This window comes from Macaca thibetana, chromosome 7 (assembly GCF_024542745.1).
Source record: "Macaca thibetana thibetana isolate TM-01 chromosome 7, ASM2454274v1, whole genome shotgun sequence".
NCBI lineage: Eukaryota > Metazoa > Chordata > Mammalia > Primates > Cercopithecidae > Macaca > Macaca thibetana.
The window spans coordinates 81,279,438-81,296,477 of NC_065584.1; the positions used below are offsets into that span (position 1 = coordinate 81,279,438).

The following is a 17,040-nucleotide window of genomic DNA, read 5'->3' on the forward strand; positions in this document are numbered from 1 at the left end:
TTAATTCAAAATAGATCAACAACCTAAATATAAGAGCTAAAAACATAAAACTCTAGAAGGAAATGTAGAAATAGTTCTCCATGACCTTGGATTTGGGAATGGATTATTCAGTAACAAAAATGGGAACAAAAAATAAATTGGACCTCACCAAAATTTTAAAAATTCTGTGCATCAAAGTACATTATTAACGTTCATTGCCAAAGGACATTATCAAAGGCAACCTGCAGAATGGGACAAAATGTTTGAAAATAATTTATACAATAACTTTAATATCCAGAATATATAAACAACTCCTAAAACTCAATAAATAAAAGAAAACCCCAGTGGCTCATGCCTGTAATCCCAGCACATTGGGAGGTCAATTTAGTAGGATCACTTGAGCCCAGAAGTTGGAGACCAGCTTGAGCAACACTGCGAGACCCCATCTCAAAATAAAAATTAAGATTAAAAAAAATTAGCCAGGTGTGGTGGTGCACACCTGTAGTTCAACTACTTGGGGCTGAGCCAGGAGGATTGCTTGAGTCCAGGAGTTTGTGGCTGACGTAAGCAATGATCACACTACTGCACTCACAGTTGGGCAGCAGAGTGAGACCCTGTCTCGTACACACACAAAAAAAGACACCATTTGAAAAGTGTGCAAATGATGTGAACTGATATTTCTCTAAAGAAAATATACAAATGAACAATAAACACATGCAAAAATGTTCGACATTATTAGTTATTAGTAAAATGCAAATTGAAACTCGAAGATAGCACTTCTCACCTATTAGGATGGCTATTATTAAAAAATAATGATAAATATTGGCTAAGATGTAGAGAAATTGGAACTCTTTTACATTGTTATTGGGGATGTAAAACGGTGCCGCGGCTGTGGGACAGTTTATCTGTTCCTCAAAAGGCTGTGATTATCATATTAGCCAACAATTCCACTCTAGGTTTGTACACAGAATAATTGAGAACAAGCACTGAAGCAGATACTTGTATACCAGTGTTCATTGCAGCAGTATTCACAATAGCCAAAAGGTGTAAACAACCCAAGTGTCCACCAACAGGTAAATGGAGAAACAAAATGTGGTATGTAACATGCAGTGGAATATTGTTCAGTTGTAATAAGGGAATGAATTTTTGAGATATACTAAATCAGTGAATCTTGAAAATATTATCCTAAGTAAAATAAACCAGACACCAGACAGATATTGTATGATTCCATTTATACAAAATATCTAGAATTTTGACATAGAGACAAAAAGTAGATTGGAGGTAACTGGGGGATATAGGAAGGAAGGGATGGAAATTTATTTCTTAATGGTTATAGTTACAGTTTGTGATAATGTAAAACTTTTAGAAAGAGATAGTGGGAGTTTATGTACAACATTTGAATTTAATTAATACCACTGAATTGTACACCTAAAGATGGGTAAAAGGGCCAGTTTTGTATGTAGCACAATTTTTATTATTTATTTATTTATTTATTGAGATGGAGTATCACTCTGTCGCCCAGGATGGAGTGCAGTGGCATGATCTCTGCTTACTGTAACCTGTGCCTCGCAAATTCAAGTGATTCTCCACCCTCAGCCTTCCAAGTAGCTGGGACTACAGGCCTGCACCACTAAAAAATACAAAATTTTTTTAGTAGAGATGGATTTTCGCTGTGTAGGCCAGGCTGGTCTCAAACTCCTGACTTCAGGTCATCCACTCGCCTTGGTATATGTACAGTTTTTAAATTGCCATTTTTCTATTGTCTTAGCATCATAAAACTGTATAAAAATACCTTTTAATATTAATAATATTTAATACTTTTTAATAATAGATTACATATACTCTTAAATTTCTATTGATTTTTCAACTACAATCTACTCTCCTATATTGCTTCTCCCACCAAGTTAAACAGTCAAAATTCTTTATCCTACCTCTACATTTATTTGATATATTGCATGTACTCAATGGTATGATATTCATTGATTAGTCACTTATTTAAATAATTCACTCCTTGAAATTTCAACAAATTCAGGCCTTGCTTTCAGTGGAATTTATAGGCTAGTGATTTAAAAAATGGATTATCCTATAAACAGCCCTATTTTTTTGAAAAATATGACAAAGTTACTGCTTAATTTTGTCTAATGCATTAATCTATATTAGGTCTCAAAGTTGACAACTTTGTTACCTGTCAGAAATTAATGTCAGAGACATTAATTTTCTTGCTGTCACCTCATAAGCAATCTCTGATTCGTTACCATGCTGCATGTCCATTGCAATGCTGCTCCCCTTACTTTTACATGACTCTGATTTGCTATGCATTCCACCACTGGTCACACTTCTGAGTTTCTGAGCTTGACTTGATATCACATGTTTGTTGCAAACTTTTCCCAGCTGGGACATGTGATATCAAATCAAGCTTTGCAAAAGTGAATTCCTGTTAATATATAAAGAATAGATAGAAGAATTTCAAGTGCCATTTTTCTTATAGCAAAAATTTAAAAGTACAAATTACTGTCAAAAATGGAGATACTGATTGGGAGTGGAGACAAGTCAGCAAATCTCTATTTATTATGTACATATAAAATGTAATTGCACTTTAATAAAAATGTGTTATGGCAGTTTCATATTTCTGTAATTATGGAAATTAAAAGGTTATACTATTGATATAACGAGGATTGCTATAGTGATCCTAAATTTAGCATAAACCTATGCTAAGGGTGAATGAATAGCTAGTAATCATAACTGTTTTTTGCATAGCCTCAAAATTTAAAAACTAGAAATAAATTGCAATATATTAGAGAACAATTGCAGTTGTTATGTAAAATTTTCAGATATATCTGTTTTCAGGGTTCTTCAGAAGTTAGATTCCTCAGCTTTGCAGATGCTACTTTATGGGAATGGCTAGTTAAGTAAATTAGTACGCCATTTGCATGATGAGACAGAATGAATGAATGACAAGCTAGACAACATCTACTTTGCCATTCATTCTCTTCCTAAGTTCTCTGAAGAATGAATATTTTTATATTTTTCTGAAAAATATACTCTCATCCTTTGACTTAATTTGTTATACTTTAATGTCAAAACATGTTCTATAAACAGAATCAGGCCTTCACTATGTTGACTTTGAATTAAGCATGTTATATGGCCTTTTGCAAATTTTTACAGTTGAAAAATAGAGATATAATTGTGTAGAGTTAATCACCTGGAGAAGAAACGCAATTATTACATTGCATCATAAGATGTCAATTCTTATGATTTCTTTTTTTAAATGGCCTTTTCTTGAAATAGTGTATTTTCTCCTCAGTAATTGTAGGGTAGGAGGAAGTATTATCAAATGTGCGTAACTGTACAATGGTATAAAAGCTACAATTACAAATTGAACTTACTTTTAATGGCAATTTTATCAAGTACTTTTGTTGATCTGAAAACTTGTCCTAAAAAATCTTACTAATAGCCCACATAGTTATTAACCATCTCCTATGGTGGTCTGTTCTCTGCAAGAAGGATCAATCATTTCTTTTTATGACAGATTTGGAATAAATCTTTGGAGAAATATTGATGGTATTAAGACCATGCTTTTTAAAGAAATATCAAAGTTACATGAAAATAATTTTTCCACAATCAACTGAAACATATGTGATTTTCTTAAATGTGTTAAATTTGCTAGCTGGCCTAATATTACATTCTTAGGAGGTATGTGGTCTAATGGTAAAAAATTGTTTTTGACAAGACGTTTACTATTCTCTGCATTTGCTATATGTCTTTGAGCAGTTGCTTCCATTTCCATACATGTGAGTTGGAGATATCTGTCCTGATTATTGTGAACGTTAAATGAAATTTTATGTGTGTAGATAAATTATACTAACAATATATAAAGATATGTATTGTAATTAATATATATATTTTATAAATCACAAAATAGCTTATAAACATAAGGAAGCATGATTACTGTTAAAGTCACTTAAAGAATATTCTGAGATGCATATTGTAAAATTGGTTCAAATTTTAAGTTATTCCATATGCATATAGGGACATAGAAAAGAAACAAAGAAAAGGTCTGTAGTTGTGAGCTTCAGAGAAGACCTTTGAGTTGCTTCATTTCTTGAAATTGGTTAAGTATATACTTTCCCCTGAAAGAATGTAATACTGTATTGCTACAACTAGAAAACCCTTAAATGTTCTTCAGCAGAGCTTCTGCTGACACAGTACCTTAAATACTGGTAAATGAGACTTTTGCTTATGTAATTACAGAAATAAATTTGGTAACCTAAGACATGAATGTAAATCATCTATTTATAAAGACAATATGAAAAGTGATTATCATATATAGACTATAATGGGTGATTTTTATTAAATAAATGGTAACATAGTCTGTTGAAAGGATACTCTATGTTTTAGTTTTAAAAATTAAGATGCCTATATAGAATTTTAAATCTTTTAAGAAGAAAGCATTAAAGTAATATTTTATCTATTTACACTGACCCGGAACTTGGAAATAAAGAGAAATGAAATAAAACATGATTTCATAAAGGTCACATATTCCCTATGGTTGTAACTAGGAACACTAGGAACCTACTCGTGTTTTTCTTTTTTCTTTTTTTTTTTGTTTGTTTGTTTGTTTTTGTTTTTGTTTTTTTTTTTTTTGAGACAGAGTCTTGATCTGTGCCTAGACTGGAGAGCAGTGGCGCGATCTCAGCTCACTGCAGGCTCCGCCTCCCGGGTTCGCCATTCTCCTGCCTCAGCCTCCCGAGTAGCTGGGACTACAGGCACCCACCACCACGCCTGACTAATTTTCTGTATTTTAGTAGAGACGAGGTTTCACTGTGTTAGCCAGGATGGTCGTCATCTCCTGATCTCGTGATCCGCCCACCTCGGCCTCCCAGAGTGTTGTGATTACAGGCGTGAGCCACCGTTCCCAGCCCGGAACCTACTTGTTGATAGTTTATATAATTTTAACAGTCTTCTTTAACTGTGTATTACTAGGTTGCTGAGGACTAGAAACAGCAAATTATAAGACAAGAGCCTTTTGTAATCAGATATTTTAGCAAACAGCAACAGTAAGTGGCAAAAAGGAAAAATATGAAAACGAAAAGGATGCCACTCACAATGCACTGTTTGTATAAGAGTAAATAGACATACATACCTACAAATAGCAAGGAAATTTAAATATATTTGAAAATATATATTGCAAGATGTTTCTTGATATGATAGAAACTAAATGTTTACTTGAATGAAATAAATCCATGTTCATCAAAATATTAGCTATCCAAAATTAGTAATTTCTCTGCATAAGTAGCAGTTATCTCTATAAATTATCTGTATATCAAGTTGTTTTAAATATCAGGTTTTACCTGTTGGAGTTAATTGGTATTTACATTTTCTTAAGTTCTTTTGGAGGCCAAAATTATTGCTGTAGAATGTTAATAAATTTTCTACTACATTTTGGTATTATTGTTTTATTTTGTGATGTTTCAGTGTCACTCATCCAACCAAATGACTTACTGTACACTAACATTAATATTTCCTAAATAATTATGTCTGTATTATTTCATAAGATACTGAGTTATATTTCCAGTAGGAATATAAGCTGTTGCATTTTCTTTTATATGAACAGAATGTTCATTAATTTTCATTATAGATGGCAATTGGAACTATGTGGATCAAATCATTAGCATATGTTCATTATTCTAGAATAATGTTACTGTGGTTTGAATAATGTCTCAGGTATCTAAACAGTTTTTAATAGCACTTTAGACCACAACAAAAAATATTTGTTTTTCTCCCTAACGATATTATTTTAGGTAGAGTTCATTTTCAGAGTTTATCTATTTTTTTCTACCTTAGGAAAAAGAAAAATAAAATGTTAAATTGTCCATTATTTCTCCTAGTATCTTTCTCAAAACACTTTTACCAAGTGCCCTTTTTTAATGATAAATTGCAACTTATTATAGTTTTTAAATCATTTTCCAAAATATACCTCCTTTTTGTGTTCATTGAATGATCTTATAAACCAAGAGACTTACTGGCTTTATAGATATTTTGTAGATTAAAAAGGCCTTAGAAATCAGTCACATATATGTTTCAAAATACAGACGAGAAATTTTAGACTCAGTAAGTTGTTTATTTAAAAAAAAAAAAAAAAAAAATACTTGTTGAGTATCTGTAGTGTGCCAGGCACTGTTCTAGGCACTGGAGATACAGTAGTAAACATGACAAAGTCCCTTTCATACTGTTGTTTTTGTCTCTGCTGAGCCTGTCATTGTCTCCCAATGTTTTTCATAACTGTTATTTTCTTTTAGTATTCTTTCTCTGTGTTTTATTTCTCTTATGTATAGTGTCTGTCCACATGAACTAGAATATGAGCTCCACGAAGGCAGGGTTTGTTTGTTTGTTTTTCCTGTTTGGTCATTGCTGTCTCTTCAGCTTCTAATATGATACTTATTTAGTAGGGACTGAATACATTTTTATCAAATGAGTTAATGAACTGAGTAAAAACCATGGGCCAGGAGCATGTGGCATTCTGAAAGCCAAGTGAAGTGTTTTTAGAACAGAATGGTCACCTATTGACAGCATAAAATGCTGAAGATTAGATTTATCCAGGTACAGCCGTGATGAATGCTTTCAGTAGAGTTGTAGAATCTACTAAATTCAAGGGGGAAAAAAAAGCCATATTGGAGTATATTCAAGATTGGGTGATGAGGAAGTAGAAAGAGAGTATCTGTAAAACTCATTCAAGGAATTTTGAGGGATAAGGAAATTGAGCAGCAACTAGAAGAGGCATATATAAAATAGTACAATGAATCTCTTTATACCCTTCATCTATATCAACAGTATCAAGATTTGTCATGCCTAAAAAGTTTACTCCTTTTTTGTTGTTGCAGAAATATTTTGATGCAAGTTCAGTCACATTTTACCTGTACGTATTTCAGTATTCATCTTAGAAAAGAAAAAAAAATGACACTTTCTGTAAACTGATGCCATAATCTCACATGTTAAAGTTAACAGTAATTATTTAATACTAATACTCTGTCCTTGTCATTGCCTCAATTTTGTTTCAAGTGAAAATTGTTTAATTTTGGACCCAACCAAATTCTGATTTACATGAAGTCGTAGTACATTTTAAGTCTTCTTTTGTCCGGAGAGTAATCTCTTCTTTATTGACGAAGCTGCATCAGTTGTATTGTAAACTGTTTTTGTGTCTTTGCTTCGTTATGGTATCATTTATTTTTCTGTTTTCAGTATTAATCTGTAGTGCTGTTTGATTAGATTTAGGTTCAACTACTTTTGAGTACATCATAATTGGTTCTGTGTGCTTTTTATTACATCACATCAAGAAGCATATAATGTTTGGTTTTCATACTCATCATGCTAATGTTGATCATTGAAGTCAGTTGGCAATACCTGATGTTTTTGTTGATAATTTTATATTAACCTTTCATCTGATGATTTTATCCATTTATGATCTTTATCAAACTTAATTTTGTCATTAGGTTTGCAAAAGAGTAATTTTCTAACTCTGTCAATGTCTTTAAAAATTGTAGAAATTACAACATATTTCCTACTGATGGGAATAATTCAATAGAAAAAAATTATGATGTAAGAAATAACTCTAACTGGAGAAGCAGTGGACTTGGTAGTTAAGGGGGTACAGGGCCCAGTGCGTAAGTGATGGTTCACCTTAGGTAGAAACAGGAACTGTGTAACTGACTTACCTAAACTTATAGTAGCACAGAATATATTTTATTAAATTTCTATGAAAACGTTGCTATTAAAACTGATAGATGTATGTGATTTTAGAAACCTGTGCATTTTTAATATTTGATATTGTATGTTAAATCAAAACTTAAAGTCATTGTAAATGTCAGTGCCTGTGTTTGGCATTGCCCCTTCTTATTACACTTTTTGTGATTTCTTTTTGTTTTGTTTTGTTTTGTTTGTTTTTTGTCTGGACACTTCGAAAGATTTTATTTTTGTCTCCATACCTGCACGTGATTTCTTTCTTAAAAGTGCAGTTTTAAATTAATGGTCTCTTAGGCCGGGCACAGTGGCTCACACCTGTAATCCTAGCACTTTGGGAGGCTGAGGTGGGCAGATCACTTGAGCTCAGGAGAGAATCCTATGCCACATGTCGAAATCCTGTCTCTACAAAAAATCCAAAAAATTAGCCAGGCATGCTGGTGCGTTCCTGTAGTCCCAGCTGCTTGGAGGGCTGAGGCGTGAGGATCGCTCTTGAGCCCAGGTGGTGGAGGCTGCAGTGAGCCAAGATCGCACCACTGCACTCCAGCCTGAGTGACAAAGTGAGACTCTGTCTCAAAAACATTAATTAATCAATCAATTAATTAATGGTATCTCATGTACCTCTATCTTATACAAAATATAGGCTTGTACTTTTATGTAACTGGTTTTCACCTCTTGTTGCTAGTCTCTTTCAAAGAGAAATAAATGCTACTGTTAAATAAAATGATAAACAACAAGCAGTTTAGTTTAGACACTAATTGAGCCTAAAAGCCTTTAAAATGACAGAACCAGCAACTTTTATGATTTATAGACTCATTTTTTTTAACACATTTTGGTGATACACCTGACAGTCTCCCTTTTTTGTGACTTTCTCCTAAAAATTACAGTTTTGTGTTTTCTGAGTGAAAAGGCCATACATTCAGTAGAAGAATATGATAGCATCTCTTCTGAGGATTGTAGCATTTCTGAGTGGGCAGATATAGAATCTCCTTTTTTCTTTCCTTTTTTTATGTTAATAGTTCTAATGCAAATTTTGTAATTTAACTTTCAAACAATATGTACTGCAATTGTGAACCCGTGGACTATTTTCAAGTGTCCCACAGATGCTAATATGTGAAATTTAGCTGTAGACAATCATAATTCTTTATGGCTTAGTAATTTCCACTCACTATCTGTTAGTCTATACAATCTGAAAAGTGTAGGGGCCACTGTGTGCTCTGACATTGTTTGTATTATCAGAATTTTATTGACTACATAGATTTATAGTATCTTTAGTTATTTAGTGCCATGTTTTGTTTCCTTCCTTCCTTCCTTTCTTTCTTTCTTTCTTTCTTTCTTTCTTTCTTTCTTTCTTTCTTTCTTTCTTTCTTTCTTTCTTTCTTTCTTTCTTTCTTTCTATCTATCTATCTATCTCTATTTAAATTAGACTGTTTTGGCATCCACAAAAGAGCACTCTGTAGTTGTCTTCAAAAACAAGAATGTAATCTGATCTCTGTTTCATATTGTCTGCTGACCTGGATAAGCACACTTTGTATTAGCTACATTGATCAGTTCCTTTCTAGTCATTTATTGGGCACTTAATACATTGCCTTGTAAAGACTCCCTAGAGTATCCCCATAAATTAGATCATTTTTTTGCAGGAACCACAATATACATCAAGATAGATAAGAATGAGAAAAGCTGATTAAGAGAAACTGGAAAAATTAAACCCACAGACTCACATTAGGTTTTTCAGGCTTTTCCACCCTTACAAATGAAAGCCATATATATTTTCTGTTGAAATATTTTGTAAAATCCAGAAGACTTAGATTTTTGTAGATTTGAATTTTCATTGTTTAAAACATGACAATTTTATTTAGGTATATCTCTAAGTTTTTCTTTTATTTCTGCTTCTAATTCCTGTAATCTAATTCTGTCTTCTAGAAGTATTAATGATACTCTTTTACTATTATTTTAATTTCAAAACTACTAGAAAATTGGTCTTGGTGTCAGAATCTTTAAAACAGTATAAACTCCTTATGACTTTTTAAATATTTGTAGTTTCACAAATTTGCCCTTCAGAATGCATTTTAAAACATTTTACAAAGTACCTTGGAATTTTGAAACTGTAGCACCAAAAGGAAATATGTTAGGTAATTGAAAATGTTTCCATTAATTCAAAAAATCTTTTATAAATTTTAAAATCCCATTTTTTTTAACATTTTAACAACTGTTTAGAAAAGAAATACTTATTTCTTAGAAGCAAGTTCGTATGTTATGTTGGGACACTGAGAAAATTACAGTGGAATACCAGGCTTCTACAATAAGCCTCAGAATAGTCTGAAAAACTAATTTATTTTTATCGCCTTAATGTATATCTGTAAAGTATAAAATAGGCGATAGGACCTGTGTGTTAGACCCAATTTCACCTTAGTCTTGTCTTGCATCATATATTTACATTTTATTCACAAGATATGAAATAAATACTATTAATATCTTTAACATTTATGAATTTCAAGTTTTATAAACTATTTAAATTTCATGTTTAGTCCTAATATTTTTATTAAAATTATATCATCAATAAAGACAGCACTGATTCATTTATCCAACAAGTGTTTACAGTGTACCTATTATGCGTCAGAAGCTATTGTAAACTTTGAGGATACTACAGCACAAAACAAATTTACACTCCACCTAGAGTTTATATTCTAGTGAAAAAGTGAAAAAGTAAATGTAAAATATCAGGTAACGAGTGTTGCTATGATTAAAGGAAGAACATGGTAAGTGATGGAACAAATGTACTATCTATATTGTTACCACCATTATTTTCAGATTGTAATGTCCTACAATTCTCTGTTTTTTTCCCCCAAAAGAGTAAGCTCTTTGAAAACTGGGTTTATTGATCTCTACTGGCATGTTACCAGTTTCTAACCCTAAGTTCTTTTTTAAGTACTCAATAAATATTTATTATGTCAATGAATCAGCGATATGTTCACAACTTCTCTGGATCTCTGATTCAGCTGGAATCCATATACCCCTTTTGAGACTAAAACAACTAGAAAGGAATTTATAAAAGGAATCATAAGAGACATGTATATATTATGTTTGGTGCAATTAAATGTTTTTAAATTAGAGTTCTGCATTTTACATTTTTTTGGCATTATGATATCATCCTTTTTCAGAGTTTTTTTAATGCAAAATATGGAATATTTTCTGAAAATCAATCTTTTATCCACAGGTACTACTGAGCGAGTGTGCTTGATCCAGGGAACAGTTGAAGCACTGAATGCAGTTCATGGATTCATTGCAGAAAAAATTCGAGAAATGCCCCAAAATGTGGCCAAGACAGAACCAGTCAGCATTCTACAACCCCAGACCACCGTTAATCCAGATCGCATCAAACAAGTGAGTGTTTAGTTGAGAAATCAAAGGGAAATATCCACAGCATAGTATAAGTTCCTTACAAAAGAAGCCTTAAAGTCTTAGCATAAAACTTTTATTTTAAGCATACATAAAACATACCAAGTTGTCATTTAGTTATTTAAAGACTATCAAGGTCTCATCCTTAGATTGATCAATTAATTTATTGATCAATTGAATTATTCATTTATTAGTGTTACATTGAGGAACACTTATGTGACTCTTAGTGATTGCCCTTTTTAAATTTATGGACACAAACTTAATTTATAGGAATTGAATCTATTTAAAATTATATCACTTTTTAAATAAAGTATAAGTACTGCAATGACACATTCAAAATTTCTAATACCCTATTTTTAGTGATATTTGTAGTTTTCAGGATAGTTATTATGCATAGAGGCTCCTGTTATTGTCATGTTCTATATATTTTATCAAAAAAATGTATAGTAAATTTATGTACCTATCATACAGTTGTTTGTTACAAATCAGTTATTGTGTTTTGTGTAACTTATGTAGTATTTAAACATATGTCATAAAGGGCCAGTGTTCATTTTTAATGTATGAGATTTTTTGTAAAAAAAATATACTTGGGAAAAACTCATGTGAGTTTTTAAGATTGAGTAATGGCTGACATGATGTAGGGGGAAAATGACATTATTTCATGTTAAGTAAGGTGGATTCTTCCACCGTAAACTCTTTTACATCTATAAATTTATTATGTTCATAATTATTGTTTCTACCTTTGCCCTTTTATAATTAGTATCTTAATTTGTGACTTAATTTTACTATCACAGACTATGGCTTCAAAACAAATGTATTACTCTTCATTAATTCACAGAATATTTAATTTACAGAATACTCATGTTCATTGTAATAAATTTGAAATGTAGCTCAAAGTCTTATTAATTTCATGTTTCTGAATTTAAAAAGTATTCTTATACTGAACAGTGTTATGAATCTTACAATTTTAGCAATATATAGATAAATATAATATTGAATAATATAAACATAGAAATTGATAATTAGGTAATATATTTTCAAATTATAGACTAATGTCTAATTTTATACTAATTACTTTTTTTTAAAAAGTCCCTTTATGTTTAAATCATGAGTAGGTAGTTGTTATTCTATACAAAAGTATTCATATTATACTTGTTGTCAATGTCAAATGGTTCAGTTTATACCCTTCATAAGTCTTAAAAGAAGTATCCCTTAATGTATACATGAGAGAATATAAATATTTTAAAGCTGTAAATATCAGTGGATATTTTATTTTTCACAGCCATTTATAGTTGTGTTTATTTTTTTTACCCTCAGTGAATACAAAGAATAGTTTGAAGACTGAATTCTTGAAAGTAATACTGTGACTTTATCCAGAGCTTAAAAGTAGAAGTATAGTTAAAGACTTGGGTTAAAATCACCTGGGGCTAAGAGTTTACAGAATAAGCACTGAAGTATAAGGTCTGTTGGCTTTCTGCCTTAATCCAGCCTGTAAGTTTCTCCTTTTCTTTTTAATTTCTTTGAGAAAATTCAAACATTTAGGGATATAAGCCAATATCTTGATTTTTTTCTAAGTAAAACATAAAATTTAGTAGTATGATACCATTGACAATATGTTCAGGATACTGATATGAATTATTATTTTTTATAAGAACAAATATCTCATACCACCAAATAATGGTCTATGAATCATTGTTACAATTCCAGTTTTCTATATGGCAGTATGAGATTTGCAGGCTATCATATATCCAGTGCCAGTATAGATTTATGAAGACTAGAATTTTAAAATATTTGCTTTATTTTTATTTGCCTTTTTGGATAATGTTATTTAAATTCAAGATAAGTATAAAAAATAATAATGATTTATTGACGTTTGTGTATTTGCATCCATTTGTAAGCCCTGTAGGTATTCATGGAATTAAAAGTATTATTGGTTATTTAATATTTTCATGTAATCAATAATGTATGTGACAGTGTATCATTTAAAAGGATTTATTAAAAAGACAACACTAACTCTAATAGGACATTGTATTTAACACTTACATATTTTCTTTATATTATAAAAGTTGAAAATTTTACTTGAAAATCAAGTAAAGCAGTGAAATGTATTTCCAAAATATTATAAATCAGTCAGACCTTTTGCTCTAAGTCTGGGATTCTCTGACTTTCTAGGTATCCAGTTTTACCAATGTAGTACTCTTTGCTGGATTATTCTCTAAATAATAAGTATATAAATTTAAATGACCTTAATTTTACTTCTGAAAAATTATGCTGTTATTCAGTATAAAATAATTATGTCTAAAATCATTTTGCAATAGAATAGATTAAAATATATTTTGTATGTTGCTTATGTATGTTTTAAACTAAGTAAGTTGAATGAACTAGGTATTTTACCCAGTTGAAAACTGCCCTTATTTACTGAGTGGGTTCTCAGACAAGTATAATTTCTTGGGAAAGTAGTGCCTACTGGTCTCTCAAGTCTTTCATATACTAGAATAATGAAATTTAACACAACAGCCTTATATGTAACTTGATATATTAGATCTTGTGGAATATTTAATTCTTAATTCATATATGTATTTTTTTCTAAAAGCTACATCAGGGAAGAAGTGGCTACGGACATTTAAAGAATTCTCTTGTATTTAAAAAAAATCAAAGTAAGATATCAAAAATATTTCATTTAACCCAAAGAATTTTACTGTTATCATGATAAATTGACAAAAATAGCACTTGTTAATTTGTTTGTTCATTATTCATTGACATGAATAATTATGAATTTACTAAATGCTTTCTTAGTAAGTAGCAAAATATACTAAATTGTAGCCCTTGCCCTTGCAGACCAGTTTGTGAGATAAATACTTAAAATAACTTATAAAAATTAAAATTGTAGGTCGGTTGCGGTGGCTCACGCCTGTAATCCCAGCATTTTGGGTGGCCGAGGCGGGCGGATCACGAGGTCAGGAGATCGAGACCATCCTGGCTAACACAGTGAAACCCCGTCTCTACTAAAAATACAAAAAAATTAACCGGGCATGGTGGCGGGCGCCTGTAGTCCCAGCTACTCGGGAGACTGAGGCAGGAGAATGGCTTGAACCCGAGAGGCGGAGCTTGCAGTGAGCCAAGATCGTGCCATTGCACTCCAGCCTGGGCAACAAGAGCAAAGCTCCATCTCAAAAGAAAAAAAAAATAAATAAAATTGTATTAATATACCAAAACTATAATATATACAATATGCTATAAAAATTCAGAGGCGTGGCCAGGTGCTGTGGCTCACGCCTGTAATCCCAGCACTTTGGGAGACTGAGGCAGGCAGATCACCTGAGGTCGGAAGTTTGAGACCAGCCTGACCAACATGGAGAAACCCCATCTCTACTGAAAATACAAAATTAGCCGGGTATGGTGGCCGGGTATGGTGGCGCATGCCTGTGGTCCCAGCTTCTAGGGAGGCTGTGGCGGGAGAATCGCTTTAACCCGGTAGGCGGAGGTTGCAGTGATCCGAGATCATGCCATTGCAATCCAGCCTGGGCAACAAGAACGAAGCTCCGTCTCCAAAAAAAAAAAAAAAAAAAAAAAATCAGAGCCATGTGAAAGAAATACAGGCCAGAGTGACAGTTAATAGTCTTGTAAATAGATGAAAACTTGACTGGACCTTGAAGAATGTATAGGAATAGCCTAATTAGAGGAGAAGAAAGAAAAACATTTATTTTAGGAAGGTGAAACGATATGAATTTGGAGTGAAGAGTATCATATTTGTTGAATAGTAAGGAGACTGTATTGGCAGAAGTGGGGCATTTATGTTGCAGTTGAGAGGGAATTAATGTTAGATAGATAGTATGGAGCCAGATAATGAAAAACCTTTGTTGTCCAGTCAAAGGGCATCCTATGGAATACAGATTTGCCAAACATTTTCCTAAAGAGCCCTTTTAATTTATCTAGAAGATTGTGGGGGAATAAAAAGAAGTCACTTATGCGGTTTGTTCTGTCTTGCACTAAAAATCCAAACAGGCTCTTAGAGTGCTTGTAGGTACAGCTATTCATAGGAAAAAGAGAACTGTGAATTGACTAGTTTGGATGCTGGAAGACAGTTCGCTTGTTGGGAAAAAAGGAGGATATTTGTCAGAAATTAAAAACTAAAGATGACAGTTACATATTTAAATATTTTATTCATTTTGGTACAGTATGTATACAAATGATACAGTATACAGATTTATTTAACAACACAAAATAGGGGTTTGGGAAGGTGATTACTTCAGTAATGTTACTTCACTAGTAATAGATTTTGAATTACAATGGAGATTTGTTCTCTGCTGTTTTCACTTTGCCTATAAATATCAGAGGTTCTTGACAGTCTATTACTGCAGACTTGCTTGAAAGCAAGCTCTGTTTATTACAGTGTTTATTAATAATAATATTATCTGGCCCAGCAAAACTGTCATTTGTTAACAAGAATTCATCTCATAATTTGTAATAATTTTGAACTTATTTCCAAAAGCCCAGTTATGTCTACATTTAATTAAGTACCTACTGTTAAATTCTTGATTTTTAAAAAAACTTTATTCCAAAAGATCCACTGTTTTAAAATTGTTGGTAATTTTTCTGTAATAAGTATTTTCACCCTTCAATGTCTAAAGAATTATTCAACAGCCATTCAAGTAATGTAGATAAAATATATATTATGCTTTTCCATTTGAAAGAAAAAATGGCGCTAAGAAATGACTGTCCTTCACATTCATTATTTGAAAAATGTAGAAAAAAAATTTCGTAGGAATGTGTACTTTGTTCTAACTAATACATCAATATATAATGTTATGTGGATATTCAGTTAATTACATCTTCATGATGTATATCAGAAATTTTACTAAAGGATATTTAACATTAAACCGCTAAGTTTTAACTCTGCACAGTAAATGGATGTAAACAGTTTGCTTATAAAATGTTAAGGAAACAGGCCAGGGGCAGTAGCTCTTGCCAGTAATCTCAGCACTTTAGGAGGCCAAGGCAGAGGATTGCTTGAAGCCAGGAGTTTGAGACCAGCCTGGGCAACAAAGTGAGACCCTGTCTGTATAACATAATAATAATAAGAAGAAAATAAAATATTAAGGAAATAAAAAATTTGTACATTTATTGAATGTACAAATGTACATTGAAATATTTCTTAATGGATTTTTGTTTTATAAGAAATCTGGGCCGGGCGCGGTGGCTCAAGCCTGTAATCCCAGCACTTTGGGAGGCCGAGACGGGCGGATCACGAGGTCTGGAGATCGAGACCATCCTGGCTAACAGGGTGAAACCCTGTCTCTACTAAAAAATACAAAAAAACTAGCCAGGTGAGGTGGCAGGCGCCTGTAGTCCCAGCTACTCAGGAGGCTGAGGCAGGAGAATGGCGTGAACCCGGGAGGCGGAGCTTGCAGTGAGCTGAGATCCGGCCACTGTACTCCAGCCTGGGCAACGCAGCGAGACTCCGTCTCAAAAAAAAAAAAAAAATCTGTATGGTTTTATCTATATGGTTGAGAACAACTATCACACCTGTTCCATTGATTTAATAATCTTTTACAAGTACTACTTTAGTATATTTACATTTAGCTGTTTATGAGAACACTTTTTCTCCTAGTATTTAAAAAACGATCAACTGAAATGAAACTTTCCAGAATATTTTTATTGTTATAAGTTGAATTTATGAAGCAGGGATCCTTTTGTGCTTAAAAGTATTTTTATGAATAATAGCTGGAAAACTTGTCGCATCTTTATTTCATTACATTTTCATTGTTTTAAGAATTTAAAGTAAGAAAATATAGAGACAACTTACTGTAACATTTCAACAGTCTTATAACTTGAAACCCAAACTTGCATAATTTTTACTTGTTTATTAAATATATTAAAATGTAACCTCTTAACAGATTATGATGTTTACCAACCAAAATTTTA

General features: G+C 32.1%; 1 protein-coding gene across 7 annotated transcripts in view; it reads left to right on the forward strand.

The window, feature by feature from the left end:
- Positions 1-17,040, forward strand: part of NOVA1 (NOVA alternative splicing regulator 1) — a 464,491-nt gene that overhangs the window by 412,343 nt on the left and 35,108 nt on the right. For all 7 annotated transcript variants that reach the window (XM_050799748.1, XM_050799754.1, XM_050799749.1 and 4 more), the window contains one exon: positions 10,934-11,100. In XM_050799748.1, the coding sequence (XP_050655705.1) occupies positions 10,934-11,100 (167 nt within the window). The remainder of the gene's footprint in view (positions 1-10,933; positions 11,101-17,040) is intronic.